Source organism: Narcine bancroftii, chromosome 14 (assembly GCF_036971445.1).
Source record: "Narcine bancroftii isolate sNarBan1 chromosome 14, sNarBan1.hap1, whole genome shotgun sequence".
Taxonomy (NCBI): Eukaryota; Metazoa; Chordata; class Chondrichthyes; order Torpediniformes; family Narcinidae; genus Narcine; species Narcine bancroftii.
In genome coordinates, this window is record NC_091482.1 from 47,231,200 (window position 1) to 47,250,410 (window position 19,211).

Consider the following 19,211-nt stretch of genomic DNA (forward strand, 5'->3'; position numbering starts at 1 on the left):
AGAACCAATGTTCTCACACACTGTGTGGAATGCAAACTAACATTGAGAATTGACTCCTCTGCACAAACTTTGTAGCGCCAAAGACCTGCTAAATGTTCAACTTGAGGTCTTGGGGTCTTCCAGTAGTAAAAGATGCACTTGTCCACAAGTGGTGAATAACCAGTAGGGGTGGGCACAAGGAACCTTTGAGAACAGACAGAATATTCTGCAACCAGAAACCAGCAGCGAGGCCAGGCCTCCATATCATTGACCTTCTTTGAAAACAAGATGCATAATGTTGACGCTTTCCAGAACAAAACAAGTTGTCCTCTGAATCAAGTAACTGTGGGTGTTGGTACTGGGGGTGTTGCAAACTAGGCTTTTTATATCAAGCTGGGAAAGGACTGCTCCAATGTTCAAGACTCATGTTATTTCTCAACTATTGTGTAGATCTCTACTGAAATACAATTTGCAGCAAAACTTGGCATTCTGCCATAGAATAGCGTGGTTAGACCAGTGGTCTTCAAACTGCTCCCCTAAACTCACATTCAACCTTAAGTAATCCCTCTGCCATTGGTGCTCTGCGATTAGTAAGGGATTGCTTAAGGTGGGATGTGGGTGGGAAGGGAAGGTTGAGACCACTGCCCGAGACCCAATTGTTACTGAAATATTTTGCTTGAGAAAAATTGTCATTGGCCCATTTCCTTTGGAGTTTGAAACCGTGCACATAACGAGTCAATTAGGGACAGTGGTGTTCAAATTTTTTCTTTCCACTCACTTACCACCTTAAATAATCCCTTGCTAATCACAGAGCACTTATGGCATTAGGGGTTGCTTAAGGTGGAATGTGAGTTTAAGGGGGCAGTTTGAAAGCTACTGGGTTAGAGCAACACTGTTTCATTGCCAGCGATCCAGGTTCGAATCCAGCACTGTCTTTTTAAAAAGATTTTATTTTCATTTTTAAGTATATTTAACAATTATACAGAACACAAACACTGAGAAAACTCCAGTTCCCTACCCTTTCTATGTAAACCCAACTAAACAAAGAAAAAGAAAAAAAACCCCATCGTCAGTGCATACAGTGAGACACAGTATTACTACAGTGTTGTATCCTTCTGGCTAACCAGAAATAATCATATCCCTACAGTGGCATCAGTGAACTGTCTATATGTCCTAGATCAGGCTGCCAATTTTTCAAGACTATCCTTTTCTAAGATTATATGCGATCTTTTCAAGAGGAATACAGCTGTTCCTTTCCAAAGACCATTTATCAATGAGGAGAGGGAATCAGATTTCCACGTCACTGTTATACATTTGCTGGCCACACATAAAGCAATTTCTGTAAATTTAATTTGGAAATTACTTAAATATTCACTAACACTTGTGAAATTCCCCAGTAAGCAAAGTTATGATCTAATGGGAAGGTTACTCCTGTCATCTTAAGCCAAGGTGCCACAGAGTTTGTACATTCTCCCTGTGTCTGCGTGGGGTTTCCTCTGGATACCCCAGTTTCCTCCCACCCTTCAAAACATACCGCGGTTGTAGGTTGACTGGGGTATTTGGGGGGCACGGGATCATGGGCTGGAAGGGCCTGCTCTATGTCTAAATTTAATTTTAATTTAAATATAAAATTAACATTTAAAATTTAGAATTTCTGGCCTTTTGTTTCTTTTACTTGGATAGCATATAAACCCTTCATCAAGACTAGAAGAAGACTGCAAACTCCACGCAGACAGCACTGGAGGTCAGGACCAAATTCAGGTCACTTGAGCTGTGACTTAGCAGCTCGACCCCTTGTTTCACCCAGCTGGATAGAAATTTCTTTTTGGTTAGTAGCCTGTTTTAAGATCTCCTGTTGAGATCAATAGCACTGAATTATCAATGCTCAATATCATTGCATCCATTTAGATCGCTGGAGAGAATATGTATGAGTGGCATTAGCATTAACTTCTCCAGTTTTCTTCCACCCGGTCTTCTTTCTTCTTGCTCTGACTCTCTCTCTCTCTCTTCCCTTTTCCCTGTCTCCTTTCACTAAGCCATAATCAATTCTCACCTTTCCTCTCATCATATCCAATTAACACCTTTTGTTGGTCTCAACTCCTCCCCCTCCAACTCTCGCCCTTTCTTTCCCCAGTCTTTAATTCAGACATTCATCTACTTTCACTCGTATCTTGAGGAAGGGTTCAGGCCTGAAACATCGGTGGGGTGCTGCGAGACTGGCTGAGCTCCTCCAGCATTATTTCTGTGTTTTGACTACAATCACGGCTTCTTCAGACTTTTGTGCTTCACTTCTAGACGTTAAATTGTACACAAGAGTCCAGTCCTGGTCTCACCAAGGCTCGAGATACAGGTACACTATCCTTTATCAGGACATCTAAAATCCGGCAAGTGGGGAGAGAGACAGCAGTGCGAGTCGGGCGGGCGAGGACTGGAGAGATGGCAGCACGACTGGAGGGGGTGGGGGTGGATATGGCAGCACAATTCAGGTGGGTTTAAAATCTGGCTTTCCGAAATTTGGAACACACTGTCCCCAAGGGTTCCGGATAAAGGATTGTGTACCTGTAATTGCAGTAAGACATCTTTATTCTTGTGGCAAAATATTTTCCCGATCTAAAATGTTACATTTTTTTTTAAACCAAGAATGGTGTTTCCTGATAAGCAGCAAAATATGTAGTAAAATTATCAAAACTTACACTCCTCTCCAACTTGACTCGAGATACATTATTTTGGGGGCTGATTTGCCAGGGGTTCCTCATAAAGAATCCAAGTGCACTGCAGTACCTTTCATGAGCAGGTGAGTATTTCTTAAAAGTGCATTGTGTCAGCCGAACTGGACCATCATAGATCTGGAACCCACGAATGGGAAATGTTCTGGAAAGCAACAAAAAATAAACATTTCAATCGAACATACCCTGCAGCTCCTGGATTTAAAAAGTGGAATCATAATGTGCTTTAAAATGTTCTGGCATATTTTGTACCTGTTTCTTGGCAGTGTTCTATACTCTCCATGAGCACCCTTCCCCCAGTATCTGTTTTGTCCTCCATTGCAGCCCACGTTAATGCTTTCACCAACAAAGATTGATTTTGATACCTCCAAGCTTGATCCTTCATCAGTTGGAAATGTTCCATCACTATGGAAGCATAAGCGCAAAGGGTCATCAAAAATCTTTTCCACTATTTGTTTTCCTTGAAAGATTACATCAACCACAAATTCTTTTGTACAGAATTATTTACAAGGATTCTTTGTATGTTTGAAAATGAGGTTTTTTTTAAATCTCCTTGTTAATGAATTGAAGGAGTCAAGAAGAACTATCAATGCATTTCTGCACTGAAATTAAATATTCTAAAATTAGATACACTGAATAAAATGTTGAACATTACAAAATTTAAATATTTACATTCCTGTAGACCAAATTCGTTTGGCTTAGAGAATACTGACGTAGCAATGTGGTTGCCAAATCTCATGCAGTGGGAACTGGGGCTCCAGCTCAGAGATCTGTTAACGTTAGAATACGGAAATTCCAAGCACCTTTTGTAAAAGACGGCGAGGCCCACAGAATCCTCCCGGTATCGAGGCTGACTATCCGAGCCACGCCAATGGCAATTCACGCAGAGGAGCCCGCAATTCTTTTCAGCCCTTAATTCTAATAAGAGGGGGCTGCTGCCATGTGCAAAGAGCATTGGCTCTAGAGCTGTACGCTTCCTCCATTAAACCTTTCCATTTCAGTATGGAAACAGAAATTGCAAGTGGTTTTCTATATTGCAAGACACAAAAGTGCTGGAGAAGCAGGTCACGCGACCTCTGCGGGAAGCAAAGGGAAACCAACGCTCCGGGCCCTGAGGGCTCAGGTCCGAAACATTCCCTTTCCTTCCGATACATGCTGCGTGACCTGCTGAGTTTCTCCAGCAGTTCTGCGTATTGTACCATAATGCCTGCAGACTTCCTGTTTAACTGCAGTATATTGCTACTGTCATGCAATTAGTAGCAAAACTTTGCATTCTGCCATAGAATGGCATAGTTAGTCTACCGGTTAGAACAATGCTGTTGCACTGCCAGTGACCCAGGTTTGAATCCAGCAATATTTTTTTAAAAATTATTTTCATTTTTAAGTATATTTAACAATTATACAGAACACAAAACACTGAGAAAATCCCACTTCCCTACCCTTTCTATGTAAACCCAACTAAACAAAGATAAAAAAGAGATGCCCCCATCGTCAGTGCATACAGTGAAACATATAAAGACACAGTATTACCACAGTGTTGTATCCTGTCTAACCAGAAATAATCACATCCCTACAGTGGCATCAGTGAACTGTCTACATGTTCTAGATCAGGCTGCCAACTTTTCAGGAAGGTGTTCTATCCTTTTCTAAGATTATATGTGATCTTTCCAAGAGGAATACAGCTGTTCATTTCCAAAGAACATCTATCAGTGAGGGGAGGGGAATCAGATTTCCATGTCGCTGCCACACAAAGCAATTTCTGCAAATTTAATTTGGAAATTAGTTAAAGGACTATTAACATCACCTCAATTCAATCAAGCAGCACTTCACATTGAGTACCAACTAATATCCTGTGTCTTTCGGTCTTTGCATTGTGAACATTATTGTACTTCCTGGTAAATTTAATATCTTAAGTTGCGGAGTAGCGAAACCAAAGCCACCATTGCTTTTTGTGCTTTACACTCAAGAAAGTCCCATCAATCTTGAAAAATAAACTCCAATGTTCTCAGTGGATCCTCTTTAAAATGATAATAATTTAACTAAGGATTAATTTGGATCAGTGCGACGCTGCAAAAATTGAACAGATCTAAACCAGAATGATCAGATCAATGTTTCAGATGCAGCGTTGAGACAGGAACCTTTGTGTGTGCAACCTGGACACGTACTAAGGTGAGGCCCTTTTGGGTGCAGCGAGATCAAGTCCTGGGGAAAATTATAAGCAAAGAATTCCCGCAGGACCCTGAGTTGTTCCTGTTGGGAAATATAATGGACATGAGACTTGTAATGAATCTGTCCAAATTCAATTGGATTGGCAGTGGCCAGGGAGTGCATAGCTGTTACCTGGAATTCCAACTCCTGCCTGAGCATTACTCGCTCGAACAAGGAAATTGTGTTCACCTGGAGAAGATCACTAACAACTTGAGGAAAATATACAATACTTACAAAAAAATTTGGCAACCAAATTCTAATTCCATAAGAGCACGACTACAGGTGGACCGCCATGTCTCGCTGACCTGCCTTCCCTGTCTACTCCTCAACCACTTGGTGAGGGGGGGGGGGGGGTCCATCTCATTCCAACTGGGTAAAGTCAAGAAAAGAAAGCAGGCTGGGCTCTGACCGCCATGCCATGACAAACCCACAAAACCCCAATATACGTTTCACCCTTTTGTTGTGAATGTCCTTTGTAATTGCAGTTAGTGTTAAATATGGGGGTTGGGGAGGAAGGGAGATAAAAAGAGCTCAAACTCTGCAGAAAAACTGTGTAAAGTGAACATTTGTAAATTGTCATCATTGCTAATACTGTCAACATTGACAATGTTGATAACCGAGTTAGAGTTTGGAAAAACAAATAAAATATTGAAAAAAAATTAGATTAGTATGTGGCATCACAATCACTTAGATTTCAGATCTAACATGATCAATTGGCAAATACTCATGAAATATCAAATGTGACTTTCATGTCAGTTAGCTCAAACTATACACATTCTCCAAATTATTGTTCATCTCCAATTTGATAATCTAAAGAATTAACATAACAATGACTCCAGCCCAGCCACATAAATTTAGACATACAGCATGCCCTTCCATCCCAATGATACCATGCTCCCCAATGACACCCAATTGACCTACAACCCCCGGTAGGTTTTGAAGGGTGGGAGGAAACCGGAGCACCCAGAGGAAACCCACATAGACATGGGGCGGACGTACAAACTCCTTACAGACATCGGCGGATTAGAACCCCTGCTGTTGTAGCAGTGCTGAGCTAACCGCTACGCTAACGGTGTTGCCTCAACATTAACCATGCCGCCTCATCGACTATCATCTAGCAAATATTGACGTTACATGGCATACTCCATTCCTGGAAAGATATTTCCAACTGAAGCTAAGGGATTGATCACCAAATCATGGACTGCACCCTAAAATATTGCATACAGAGGGAAATACATTTAACGGAAAGGGTGCAGCATTGATTATCGTATTGATTCCTGGTTGACCAGAGAGGAATGGATTAAGCAGAATGGTTAAACAGACGATACTCATGTTGAGGGGAAGAGAGCTGGTCTCATTAAAACATACAAAAGTTTTGACAGGAGAGATGATAAATTAATGTTTGCTCTGGTTGCATGTCTACTACCAGATAAGGGGTCAGCTATTCTAAGCAGAAATTGAATAGATAGGTTTTCACTCAAAGGATGGTGAATCTTTGGAATTTCCAGCCAAGAGGATGATTATGGAGGCTCTGTCGCTTGATATATTCATGGCAGAGATCAATAGCTTGTTAAAATATTAAGGGACATGGGGTTAGTGAAGAGAACTGACTGAGGTTAAAAAAAAATCAATCATAAATTTGTTCATTGTTTGGTTGAACATGGCCTACTCTGCTGGTTTATAAGGTCCTGATGCACATCACACTGCCGCACCATCAACAAGATAATACAACAGACATGGTCTGTTGGCTGAATTAGATTACACCATGTACAGCTGTTTTGGTCAACAATGCGCTCTCTCAATCAGTAGCACATGATATACATGACCTTGTAAATTAATCCTTTGTACTTATGGACACTGTGATGTATGAGGCAATGTTTTGAAAATTACTGAAATGGAAGAAAAGCAAGAGACCCCAGCAAAGCACTTGCAAGATGTGAGCTACATGTGACAAACATATGATAATTAGTGAGGCGATGACCTTGGCAGGCCTAATTGGGGAGCATGGTATCATTGGGATGGAAGGACATGTTACCGTGCTGTATGTCTAAATTTATGTGGCTGGGCTGGAGTCATTGTTATGCTAATTCTTTAGTTTATCAAATTGGAGATGAACAATAATTTGGAGAATGTGTATAGTTTGAGCTAACTCTGACATGAAAGTCACATTTGATATTTTATGAGTATTTGCCAATTGATCAGGCAGGCAAAATCGAACCGACAAAGCCAAACCCAGTGGGAGTTATTCATATTTATGTTTGTATACCCATCAAAAATAACTGCAAAATTTCTGCTTGGATTATGGTCTCGAAGTTCCTCAGCTGCCTAATTTTCTTCTACAACAATCCAAGACTTGACAGTTTTCAATGAGGTTCAGCAATTGTATAAACATATTTACAAAACATTATAAATTTTACACTGTGCACTTGCCAACTTTTTCTTTCGGAAATTACTAAAACATTTACAGTACCAGATGTTTTATCAGATTAGCTGTCACACTTTGGGTCACCCTGAACAAGAACACATTTGTACAAGCATAAAAACGCAGAAGGTTTTATAATGGGATTGAATGATTCTTAGTGATCTTGATCCCTGGCTTCTAAATTAACTTCAAACAAAGACCACCTAAAAACCAGAAAATGTTGGAAATATCCAGCTGGTTGGGCAGCAGCTGTGGAGGGAGGAAGAACCAGTTCAGGGCACCACGGTTAGCCCAATGCTATTATAGCGCCAGTGACCCAGGTTAGAATCCTGTGCTGTCTCTCCATGTGTCTACACGGGTTTCCTCCTGCCCTTCAAAGCATTCGGAAGTTGTAGGTTAAATGGGATATTTGGGCTAATGGGCCAGAAGGGCCTGTTATCGCGCTTTAAATTTAATGAACCGAATTGAAAGTACCATACTTTCAACGCTATCGGTATGGGAAGCATTGTTTTTGCAAGTGGAGGTTTTGATTTTAGCCCAAGATCATTTGATCTGGAGAACTAGGCACTGGCATTCAGAAAAGCAAAGTTACCTTGCAAGAGTCAGACCTATCCCGTTATCAGAGAACCTGTAGGGAGCAAAAAGATGCGGTCACATTCCAGAATTCCACAAAGATCACATTTTACAGCAAGAAAAACAATTTCAAATCCTTTGTGAAGTGCATGTCCAGTAGTGATCAGTGTATAGTTTTGCCTAGCCACACTAACTGGCTGTCTATCATGCTTTCAGTTCCACAACACAGTAAACAACAGTAGACCCTTCACCTCAGTGGCTGGTATCCAGTTTAGTAATTCGTTCAGCTCTTCTGTACATCAAGAATGTTCCCTTTGACAAAGAGATTTTCCATTGTTCGACAGAACTTACCCAGAGTTGCGGAATATAATATCTCCCCCTCGAGCCCATGCTCCGTGGTCATTGTTTTTAAACGTGATAAGGCCATCAATAACAGCTGGAACACGTGGCTGCCTTGGATCTGCATTTTGATGTGGGCGAAACCTACAGTCAAAGATAGAAAACAGAAATGTTGATTTTGTCACGGTCCAATGAGACAGCAAGTCTAGCAAACAGACATCAGGCAATTAGGCCCAAGAATTTAACAGACATCAGAAGTCAAAACTCGGTAGGAACAGAAGATTAAATATGACAGTTTTCAGTGCTAATGAATGATTAATCTTTCATTTTCAGTAGAGCACAAAAGAAAAAATATTTAAGTCACAAATAAAGCACTTAAGAACAAACATTTTCTTGTTGCAAGATTTCACCAAATTAACCCAAAGTACTACTTGGACGGGGAGAAAGTTCAAACCTCGGAAGTGCAAAGGGACCTGGGCGTCCTTGTGTAGGGAAACCTAAAAGTTAATGACTGGGTGGGATTGGTAGAGAAGAAAACAAATGCTGTGTTTGGCATGCAGTTCAAGAGGAATAGTGTATCAGAGTTGATGAGGCTCTCTGGGGTACTGGTGAGGCCTCATTTGGAGTCCTGACTGCAGTTTTGGGCCCCCTATCTTTGGAAGGATGTGATGTTGTTGGAGAGGGTGTAGAGGAGATTTACTAGGATGATTCCTGGAATGCAAGGGCTAACGTTTGGCAGCTCTTGGATTGTATTCACTGGAGTATAGAAGAATGAGAGGGGAACTCCGAGAGACATTTTGCACTTTGAAAGGTTTTGACAGAGTGGATGTAGATGTTTTCCTTGGTGGGTGAATCAAGGACAAGGGGTCTCCCTATTACTTATCAGCTCTTTCTCTACTACCCTTCCACCTGTATCCACCTGTTGACCTGTGCTCTTCCCCTTCCTCCCTCCTCTCCTCCTTCCTTCACCTTTTTTTATTCTCACATCTGCCTGTGTTTCTTCCTTATACCTGGTGAAGAGCCCAGGCCCGAAGCGTTGGTTACCTTTTACTTCCTCTGGATGCTGCATGACCTGCTGGAGGGTAGGAAAGGGGTGGAATACTGGAGGAAAGGAGACAGAGGAGTGAGAGAAAAAGAGAGCACGGGGGAAGGGGTTAATGGAAAATGGAGAAGTCGAGGTGAATGCCATTTTTGACAGGGGCCTCATGACATGCCAGTCTTAAAATTAGAAGTTATCCGTTTCAAACAGATGTGAGGAAGAACTTCTTTAGTCAGAGGGTCGTGGATCTGTGGAACTCACTGCCGCACAAAGCAATGGAGGCCAGATCACTGGGAGTATTTAAGCAGGAAATGGATAAGTATCTCATTTGTAAGGGTATCAAGGGATATGGGGGAAAAGGCTGGAAATTGGAACTAGGTATGAGCATAGTTCAGCTTAGTGTAGTCATAGAACAGACTTGATGGGCCTAGTGGCCTGCTTCTGTTCCTTTATCTTGCGATCTTGTGAATTATTTAATTTTAGTGTACTTTATCACAAATGGGAATCCATTTAAGGAAATTGGATTATTATAAATATTAAAAATGACAGTTGAATTGGAGACAGATAGGCTCTCTCTACTGCACAATAATATCCAAATGCCTACTAGAGATAGATTCCAGTATTGCAATAAAATTTTACAGGTCAATATTTTACAACCCACAATTTACACTATTTTTTCTCTATATCTACAGTATATACAAGCCTGGACTTCAGCGCATGTAACTGCATGGAACTATAACAATGCAATTTTACTAATATTCATGCAACATATCCTTATAATTCAGGAAGAATTTTAAAGCAAAATAATTTCCTCTTATTGGCATCAGCCCTGCTCTTATGGAAACAGTTTAGAATTAGAAGGTTGTGTGTTTGTTGAAGTTGGAACGCAAAGCACATACATTGTGGAATGCACAATTCAACTTCAATATGAAGAAAAACAAAAGAAAAAAAAAAGCAGGAATTTACTGCGTCCCTTTTAGATCTTCCATTCATCTGATGTAGTGATACACAGAGATGTCTGGAGCATCTGAGAAGGTGCCACAAGTGTCTGGATGTCACATCCAGGATTTTTATTAGCACGAGCTACTCTCTGGAAGTGAACCAAATAGGTCCCCGGGAATAATCATCTTGCCAAGGCTCTCCCTCGGGCTGCCACTCAAGAGCCTCACCTGTCCTTGACTACTGATTTATCCCTGCTCGAGTACCAGTGGCAATGCCTCCGCCACCCCAACCATCAAATTCCCCAGAAGCTATTTCCAAAAACATCTTAACGCTGCTCATCTTCATTACTGACTCCCAGTTGGCAACTCGCTCTTGATCTCAGCCATCGACCTCTCCTTTCGTACTTCATATTTTCAGCATCAATCTGCTAGACATCCCTGACATCAACGTTTTTCATCCCAATCTTATGCCTGGTGCAGCAGTTGACCTCGCTTGGATAAAGCAAGGGAGGTGTATAATTGGTGAAGGAAGCAAAAAATTGAGCCGAGGGAAATCACTCTCCAGCAATTATGAAGAACCAAACCCACCACAAACCTTATTGCGGGGTAGCAATGAGTCCCCCCCACTCCTTCCCAGAAGGAAGAGACCAGGAGTTAGCATCAAAACCCACCAGTGAACACAACCTGCATGAGTTCACACAAAATGCTGATGACTTGAAATCTGCATTATTCAATTTAAATTGCTTCAAGCATTGGAAGTATCAGTGTTTATAAATTGAATCGATTTGCATTGCATTTCTACGTATAATTTTCTCCCGATTGGACCATGCTGACCATCATTTCTAAATTAAGTCATGCCCAACAAAAAAGTAGCCCGAGCATTTCTGTCCATGATTGAACTTAAGAGTTGACATTTGCTCAAACGAGAAAGTCTGCAGAACCTGGGGCCGAGGGCAACACACAAACGTGCTGGAGAAACTCAGCAGGTCATGCAGCATCCAGAGGAAGTAAAAGGTAACCAACGCTTCAGGCCTGGGCCCTTCACCAGGTATAATGAAGAAACACAGGCAGATGTGAGAATAAAAAAAGTGAAGGAAGGAGGAGAGGAGGGAGGAAGGGGAAGAGCACAGGTCAACAGGTGGATACAGGTGGAAGGGTAGTAGAGAAAGAGCTGATAAGTAACAGGGATGGAGGGTAGGAAAGGGGTGGGAAACTGGAGGAAAGGAGACAGAGGAGTGAGAGAAAAAGAGAGCACAGGGGAAGGGGTTAATGGAAAATGGAGAAGTTGAGGTGAATGCCATTTATGACAGGGGCCTCATGACATGCCTTTCATCCACTACTGCCAGAAAGTAGAGCTTTCGTGGAAGTCAATGACCTTTGTTGTTCATCCACAAACAAAATTAGGAGTTGAACAGAGAAATGAGGTGGCAATATTAGTCATTGGATTTCCCAGCTTCTGTATCCTTTGGTCTACAAGAATGGAGAAGTAATCAATAGCCCTTCACTGGGGGAAAAAAACCCCGGGTTTCATCCTGTGATTATTAATTCTTTCTACAGCTGGTGCCTCAGTTCATTCCACATTGTGCCAAGTAAACGAGAGCTCAGTGTCCCTCCACCCCATCACGGCAGCTGCTCACTGCTCCTCTACCTTGGCCGTCTCAAGAGGTTCCTTCAGCATCAACTTCCCTTCCCAGATGGTCAACACAGTCATGACGCAATAGCCAAGAGCTCTACCTGCAGCTCCCAACAGGAAGCAGTTAGATTTAGTTTTAGGGCAAGATTCTCTTTCCTAAATGACAAATTACTATCTGTCTAATTTTACAAATCTTTTAGGAGATGCAAGTGGACATGATCTTGTAGACAGTAGCTATTTGGTGTCTCACAAGAGGTTCAAAGTCTTGATAATGATTTTAGAAAAGGATGGGGCAGAACAGAAAAGTTTATTATTCAGAATGGCAACCAACCTCGCAAAAACCTGAAAATTCTTTGCCGTAAATGTTATTGTCCAAGGACATAATTTCCTCAGATTCAATCATGTCTGCAAATGTGAGGCACGCAGGAGACTACAGATGCTGGAACCTGAGACTAAACACTGAGGAACCTGAGCAGCATCAGTGGGTGAAAAAGAAAAGTCGATATTTTGGTCTGGAGCCTTTCACTAAGATTAATAAAGGGCTCCGGCCCAGAAACATAAGCATTCTTTCTCTCCCACTGCTGGGTTCCTCCAGCAGATCCTATGCTTACAAATGGATCTTTTTTTAAAACTTAAATTTAGACATACATCCCGGTAACAGGCCGCTTCGGCCCACGAGTCCATGCTGCCCAATTTACACCCCCGGTACATTTTGAATGGTAGGAGGATACCAGAGCACCTGGAGGAAACCCACGCAGGCCCGAGAAGAACATGCAAACTCCTTGCGGACAGCATGGGATTCAAACCCTGGTCCCGATCGCTGTAAAGGCCTAGTGCGAACCTCTATGATGTGAACTGTGCCACCCCGAACTCTGACAGAGAAAATTCTGGAGCTTTTCATTTCTGAATATTATCGATCCCCAAGTAGTTGCATCTTAAGACTCAAGATGGAACTACAAATGATCTTCAAGCTTCTTGTGAAAAGAATGAAACCACCTTTGTAAATTCCATCATCATTCACCAGATTTAGAATTTGATGAAACAAGGATTAAAAACGGGGAATGATTTTTTTTGGCAAGATTCAGGCAGCAGAGTGGTGCTGGAGCTGACGCTGTGGCCTCACAGTACCAATGACCTGGGTTCAATCAGGACATCTGGTGCCATCTCCCTGTCACTGCGTGTGGTGCCACCAGGCAGCCGGTTTCCGTCTACATTCCATCAATGTGGTGATGGGCTACTGTAGATCATCATTTTTGTAGGTGGGCGATAAGAGAATCAGATGGGAGGATGGGCTTGTGAGAGAGAATAGAGAATAGGTGGCAGGGAAATAAATGTGGGAGTGGGGTCAACAGGATTGCTCTTATAGCCAGCATGGGGTTGCAAGACAGACGAAGCAAGATTGATGAACTCAACCCCAAGTAGGTAATTATGACAGGGTCCCAGAAATCACAAAGAAACAACACCAGGATTGATGACAAACAGCTGCATTCCTTTCAAGAACCTATTTCGCACATACACATGGACTATAACACAGGAGAAAAGTAGGAGATGAATGTGGCACAGCAGACTGTCTCACAGGTCCAGAGACCTCGCCTCAGTCTTGACATCTGGTTCTGATGGTGTGGAGTTTGCACGCTCTCCCCATGACTCTCTGACCATTTGCTTTTTCTTTCTCTAGCGTCTCAAAGATGCACTGATAGAAGATACCTGTGGGTTAGGTGTTGATGGGCGCACAAGTGACCATAGGTTACCCCCAGAAAATAAGTGGGAGGATAGAATTTAAAGGATTGCTCGGACAGATGGGATAGAACACAGAACTGTCTCTTCTCTCTCTCTCTTTGGCTTGGCTTCGCGGACGAAGATTTATGAACTGTATCACACAGGAAAAGGCCCTTCAGCCTCCGATGCATACCAAACACGACGCTCAAATTAAATTAAAACTTCATTTCCATGTAATCTGCATCCCTCTATTCTCTGTAAATGCATATAGCCTCTTAAACATCCCAATCATGTCTGTGTCCATGGCAGCCCATTCCAGTCACCCTCCACTCTCTGTGCCAAAGTTTTCCCCACATTTCTCCTCTAAACTTTTTCCCCCCTCCCTATAAATACATACCCTCTAGTGCAGTGGTTCTCAACCTTTCCACTCACATCCCACTTTAAGTAATCCCTATGCCATTAGTGCTCTGTGATTAGTAAGGGATTGCTTAAGGTGGGATGTGAGTGGGACTGCTCTAGACCCAATTATTACTTAAGTATTTTGCTTGAGAAAAATTGTCATTGGCCCATTTCCTTTGGAGTTATGAAACCGTGCACAGAATGAGTCAATTAGGGATGATTAAAACAGTGGGTTTCAAACTTTTTCTTCCCTCTCACATCCCACCTTAAGCAATTCCTTACTAGTCACAGAGTACCAAAGGCAATAGGGAATACTTAAAGTGGGATGTGAGTGGAAAGAAAAAGATTGAGAATATCTGCATGTTACACTTTTAACCCTGTTAAAAGGATTCTCATTGTCGAACATAAACAGCCTCCGGGTCTTCCCTCAGCCTCTGATACCCCAGAGAAAACAACCCTAATGTGTCCAACCTCTCCTCGTAGCTCATACCCTCTGTTCCAGGCAGAACCCTAGTAATTCTCTTCTGTAACCAAAGGGTCAAATGACTCCTTCTATGACACAAGAAAATTTTAAAATCTTCTCATAAAAATAAATCGGGTTTACATTTGAACATGAACTGAATTAGCGCGGATAATTTCACCGAAAATACCAGTCCTAAGTGGGGGAAAAAGTGGAAAAAAAACCCCACAATTTCCTGAAATATTTAATTCTACTATACCTTGCAAAGTCTATTGCAAGAACTTCTCTGGGATCTTTGTCATTGCATTTGGTCGTCTTCACTCCATTGTCAATAAAAAGTCCAGCCTGGGGAAGAGAAGAGCACCAATCAATTAATCACCGGAGATAGTAATCCCAACAGATTGAAAATTACCATGACAACCAGCAAATGAAGCCACCTCAGGAAGAACGTTTGGAGACCTTAAACCCAGCATTAATCTCATCATCTACACTTCATAGTAATCACCCCTCTCCCACACACATCTGATACGGGAACGATCTCAAAGCATTGGAGAGGTATCAGCAAAACTATCTCCACAAAATCCTCAGACCATTTACAGGATAAGTGAAGCAATGCTATGGCCCTCTTCCAAGCTAAATAGGTCCAGCATGGGGGTCTGATGGTTATGATCAGGTTGGAGAAATTGAAACAGGAGTTGAAGCCAGCAATAATCATTGAACATGGGACAGGGTTAAGGGGCCTACTCTCCTGCTCCTTATATTTTTAATCACACATTGGACTCCCATCGCAAGAGATCATCAATGATGGAAACGGCTCAACAATGTTCTCAAGCCTCCTTGAGAAATGCATAACATCCCCAATGACACACAGGAATTTCTGACCCATGATTACCCAGAATAGAGGCACAACATCAATAGCATTTAGTAGGAGCACAGAGAAATTCAGCCCAAATGGTAGAAGTTGCCTCCTCCCACCCATCCACCTCATCAAAGACCTCTTGTCACACCAAGGCCAATATTGACCTTGTCAGTTACCTCAGAACAGGGATTGCCTTAGAAGAAATTTTGGGTTGAAGTCTAAACATAGGCATAGAATACAATCTATATTTCAAATAGCCCTGAATAATCAGTAGCATTGTTTCCAATAAAAAAAATGTTCATCTAAAATAAATCAGTGCTACATAATCGTATTCCAACGAAGTATACACACCTTGAAGTTGGAATGTACCCTGTTGTTATAAAATATTCCCAAGGGAGTAAACTCTGACTGACCATCTGGAAATTGACCCACAGATTCACCAGTCGGGGTACGATGGAAAATATACCATATCCCCACATCCTGAAGGGAAAAGAAAAATAAACAAGAAATGTTAACGCCAGACAATGTACAAAATGGTTTTTAAGCAAAAAAAAACCCAACTCTTTGAGCACATTTTGTTTCACAAGTATGTTTACAAACCTGGCCTATATATTTAAATGAACTGTTCATACAAGCCAGGAGTTTAAAACTGGGTTTAAGGGTACGTATTGATGTATGTAGGCTTGACTTTGTGCATGTTGGAATTGAAATTAAAAAAAAACAGCAGACGTTGAAATTCAGAACTAAAATCAAACCGGGGGTTGTAGGTCAACCGGGGGTTGTTGGGCAGCAAGGGCTTGTGGGCTGAAGGGCCTATTACTGTGCTGTATTTTTAATGCCCTTGCATTATATAAGGCATGTAGCTGGGTCCCAAATATTTTGCAGCTGCTATCCTACCATAATATGGGATCTGGGGATTTCTTGCAACTCCATTTAACACTGTTCTATAATTGTCATTGAGAAGGTCGTGGGCCTGAGTCGCCCCCAAAGCACCAGGCCCTTTCAAGCTGCCATGTAAAATGGGGTTAATATGCCCGGTTAGCGCCCCATTCACGCGGCAGCTTGAAAGGGTCCGACCCGGTCAGTGTGGTCCTAATCCAACCGGGTCCCTGACCTACCTCAGAGGAAATCAGGGAACCCAGTTAAACTTACCTAGGTCGCATCCACCGGTGGCTTGAACAGCTGCAACAGAGCTCGGCATGGGGGAATGAACAGCTCAGCAAACAGCTTGACCCTGTTGCACGCTGAGGTCAAAGGGAAACCCCTGGTTGAAGTGCCTGCCGCGATAGGTGGGGGGGGGGGGTTGGAAAGAGAGGGGTCGCTGCTGAGGGGCCAGGGTGGAGAGAGAGGTGGGCCACAATTGGGGGAAAAGAGAGGGGTTGCTGCTGTGTGGGGTTGGCGGGAGAGAGGAGTTGCTATGGGGGGGGGGGAGAAGAGTGAGGGGCCGCAAATTGCTGCTGCGAAAGCCACTCCTGTTGTGACAGCTCAATGTTTGTGGCAGTGGGACATTACTAGGAGGAGGGGTGCAATTGACAGGGTGGGTGTTGATTGAAGGTGGGGTTCACGACTGATTGGAGGGGTAATAAGAGGGTGACTGACCGATAATTCCCGAGTGAGTGACGCGTCACCTACCACATAATCACGTGTCGAGTTCCCCCTTAATTCCCCATGTTGGCGATTTAATGGGTCGATCCCCCTGCAGCTTAAAAGGTGCTGGGAGCCCCACTAACTGCACCTGGGTCACAGGAGGGCTACCCAGGGGCCGCAGCTTAAAAGTGCCTACAGTAATCCTTAACCCTTTGGATTACATGCTCCTGTTTTCAGGAATTAACACCAAGTGCATATACTCCATGTCCCGGTTTTCTGAGACTGGTTTTGAACCCAACCACCAGCTGGTTCGTACTGGTGTTCATTCTGTAGTTTACCCATGGACCCAGTATACATTATGAAAGGTTAAAAATGACCAGAGTCTAAAGGGTTATTGTAGCCTCGGGACTCCACATCAAATCTTACAATTTCATATAATCTGCAATATTAGCTCAATTTGTCTCTTTCCAGGGTCGTCGCCCAATTATCGACATTTTTACGCTGGTTTCAATTATCTTCCGCAGCTCCGTTTTATAGCATTTACTTGTCCCTTTGCCTCCTTTCTCCCCGGCATGAAGCGATCAGCCAGCATTGCAAGCAGCATATCGGACACATTTCCTTTGTCCCACCTCTCCCATACATCTCTGCAGGCTATGTTGTTCTTTTTTTACTTTTCCAATTCTGTTGAAAGATCTCCAAGCTGAAACATTAACTGTTTCTCTGACTGAATGTTCCATCATTTTTGGTGTTTACTTCAAAAATGTGCAGACATTCTCCTTTTGCCCTTCAAAACTCTCCTATAAAAACATTGCCATAAAAAAAAAGATGAACTTAAACTCTTTTAGGGTAATTTATCAGATGGCAGCCTACAAATCCCATTTCAAAACCTGCCTTGACAAAACTGCTTCAAGTCTCGAAGTCAAATAAATATTTTAGGTATGTCTGGGAATAGGTTTCCCTGCTATGTCCTGGCTGTGCCCATTGCTGTTGGCAGAGCTGTCCGTTCCCCCATACCAAGCTCTGTGGCAGCTGATCAACACAATTTCCATTGCACACCTGTCAGAGTTTGCCATGGTTTCTGATGAGGAAGTAAAGGTGATGACGCACTTTCCTCATGACGATGGGTCCAGGAAAGGTCTGCCAAGATAGTGATTCCCAGTGCTCATCCTCTCAATCATTGATCATTGGGCCATACACCTCTGGTTTTCCTTTCCTAAAGGTTATAATCAGCTCCTTGCTATTGGTGACATTGAGTGAGAGGTTGCTGTGGGTGCCCCATTCGGCCAAGTTTTCAATCTCCCTCCTATAGCGGATTCTTCACCACATTTTATTCAACCCACTACAGTGGTATAATCAGCAAATGGTGTTGATCAATAATCACAGAATCAGGCTGCAGGAACAATAGTCTTTAATGTACTCAAGAATTTGGTTGGCCCAGATCCAGGTACAGGACTGCCGGAAAGGGGGAGGTAACGTGACCTTTATGGCCAGGGCAAAAGGGGAGGAGATTTAGGGATGCCATTAGTGGGCGGGCCAGCCTCATATATATATATATATATATATATATATATATATATAAACCGGCAAGTCAGATATGAATGAAATATATGGGTCAAGTAAATCCTCATTCTAAATCAGCTGCAGTTTTAGTGAAATAGTTTTTACACTTTGGAGCCAGAAAATTCAGGGCTTTGAGCAGGAAAATCTCAAGTTGATACCAAACTGCAGAACTGATCGGGAGCTGTCTTTGGTGCAAGGCATTGAGTGGAAGCCCTAACTAGCCTTCTTGTATGGCCAGATGGATGAACAGAAGAGTTATCCATTGGCCAATCCACATCCAAACATCAACAGCAAGAATACAGGGCCTTGCTGCAACCAGACTTGGAGCAGGGAGTGTCATTTTAGCTATCTTACCCAAGTAAATATTTGCCTGGGTGGGGGGGGGGGGGGGGGGAGAAACAAAATAAACATTCCTGGCAATAGCAAAACTTCCGTATGAGAACAGGTTCGTGCTGCGGGCACTGGGGTTTAAAAGGGTGAGAGAAGCCCCAGTGAAGATCTCAGGGCTCAACAGGCTGAATGGAGAGAAGACATTTTCCTTGGCCAGGGGTCTAAAAACCATGTCTGATGCCAAACTGCTGTGGGAAAATTCAAACTTGATAATGATAACAAGTTTATTATTACACACATTACACAATGTACATATGCACCAAAATTCTCACTTGCTGCAGCCAAACAGGTGCTTTGTAAAATCAATGCTTCAATAGTATACATTAATGAGATAATAAACATAAAAGATAGATAATTAATAGATACAGTTTCAGTCG

At 42.6% G+C, this 19,211-nt stretch overlaps 1 protein-coding gene across 2 annotated transcripts in view; it reads right to left on the reverse strand.

The window, feature by feature from the left end:
- The window catches only part of LOC138749617 (cell surface hyaluronidase CEMIP2-like), a 97,424-nt gene that overhangs the window by 58,024 nt on the left and 20,189 nt on the right, over positions 1-19,211 (reverse strand). For both annotated transcript variants that reach the window (XR_011348775.1, XM_069911253.1), the window contains exons 6-11: positions 15,649-15,777; positions 14,698-14,783; positions 8,260-8,391; positions 7,928-7,963; positions 2,958-3,110; positions 2,673-2,850 (exon numbers count right to left, since the gene is read on the reverse strand). Coding sequence is in view for 1 of the 2 variants with exons in the window: in XM_069911253.1 (XP_069767354.1) it covers positions 2,673-2,850; positions 2,958-3,110; positions 7,928-7,963; positions 8,260-8,391; positions 14,698-14,783; positions 15,649-15,777 (714 nt within the window). In the remaining variant the exon portion in view is untranslated. The remainder of the gene's footprint in view (positions 1-2,672; positions 2,851-2,957; positions 3,111-7,927; positions 7,964-8,259; positions 8,392-14,697; positions 14,784-15,648; positions 15,778-19,211) is intronic.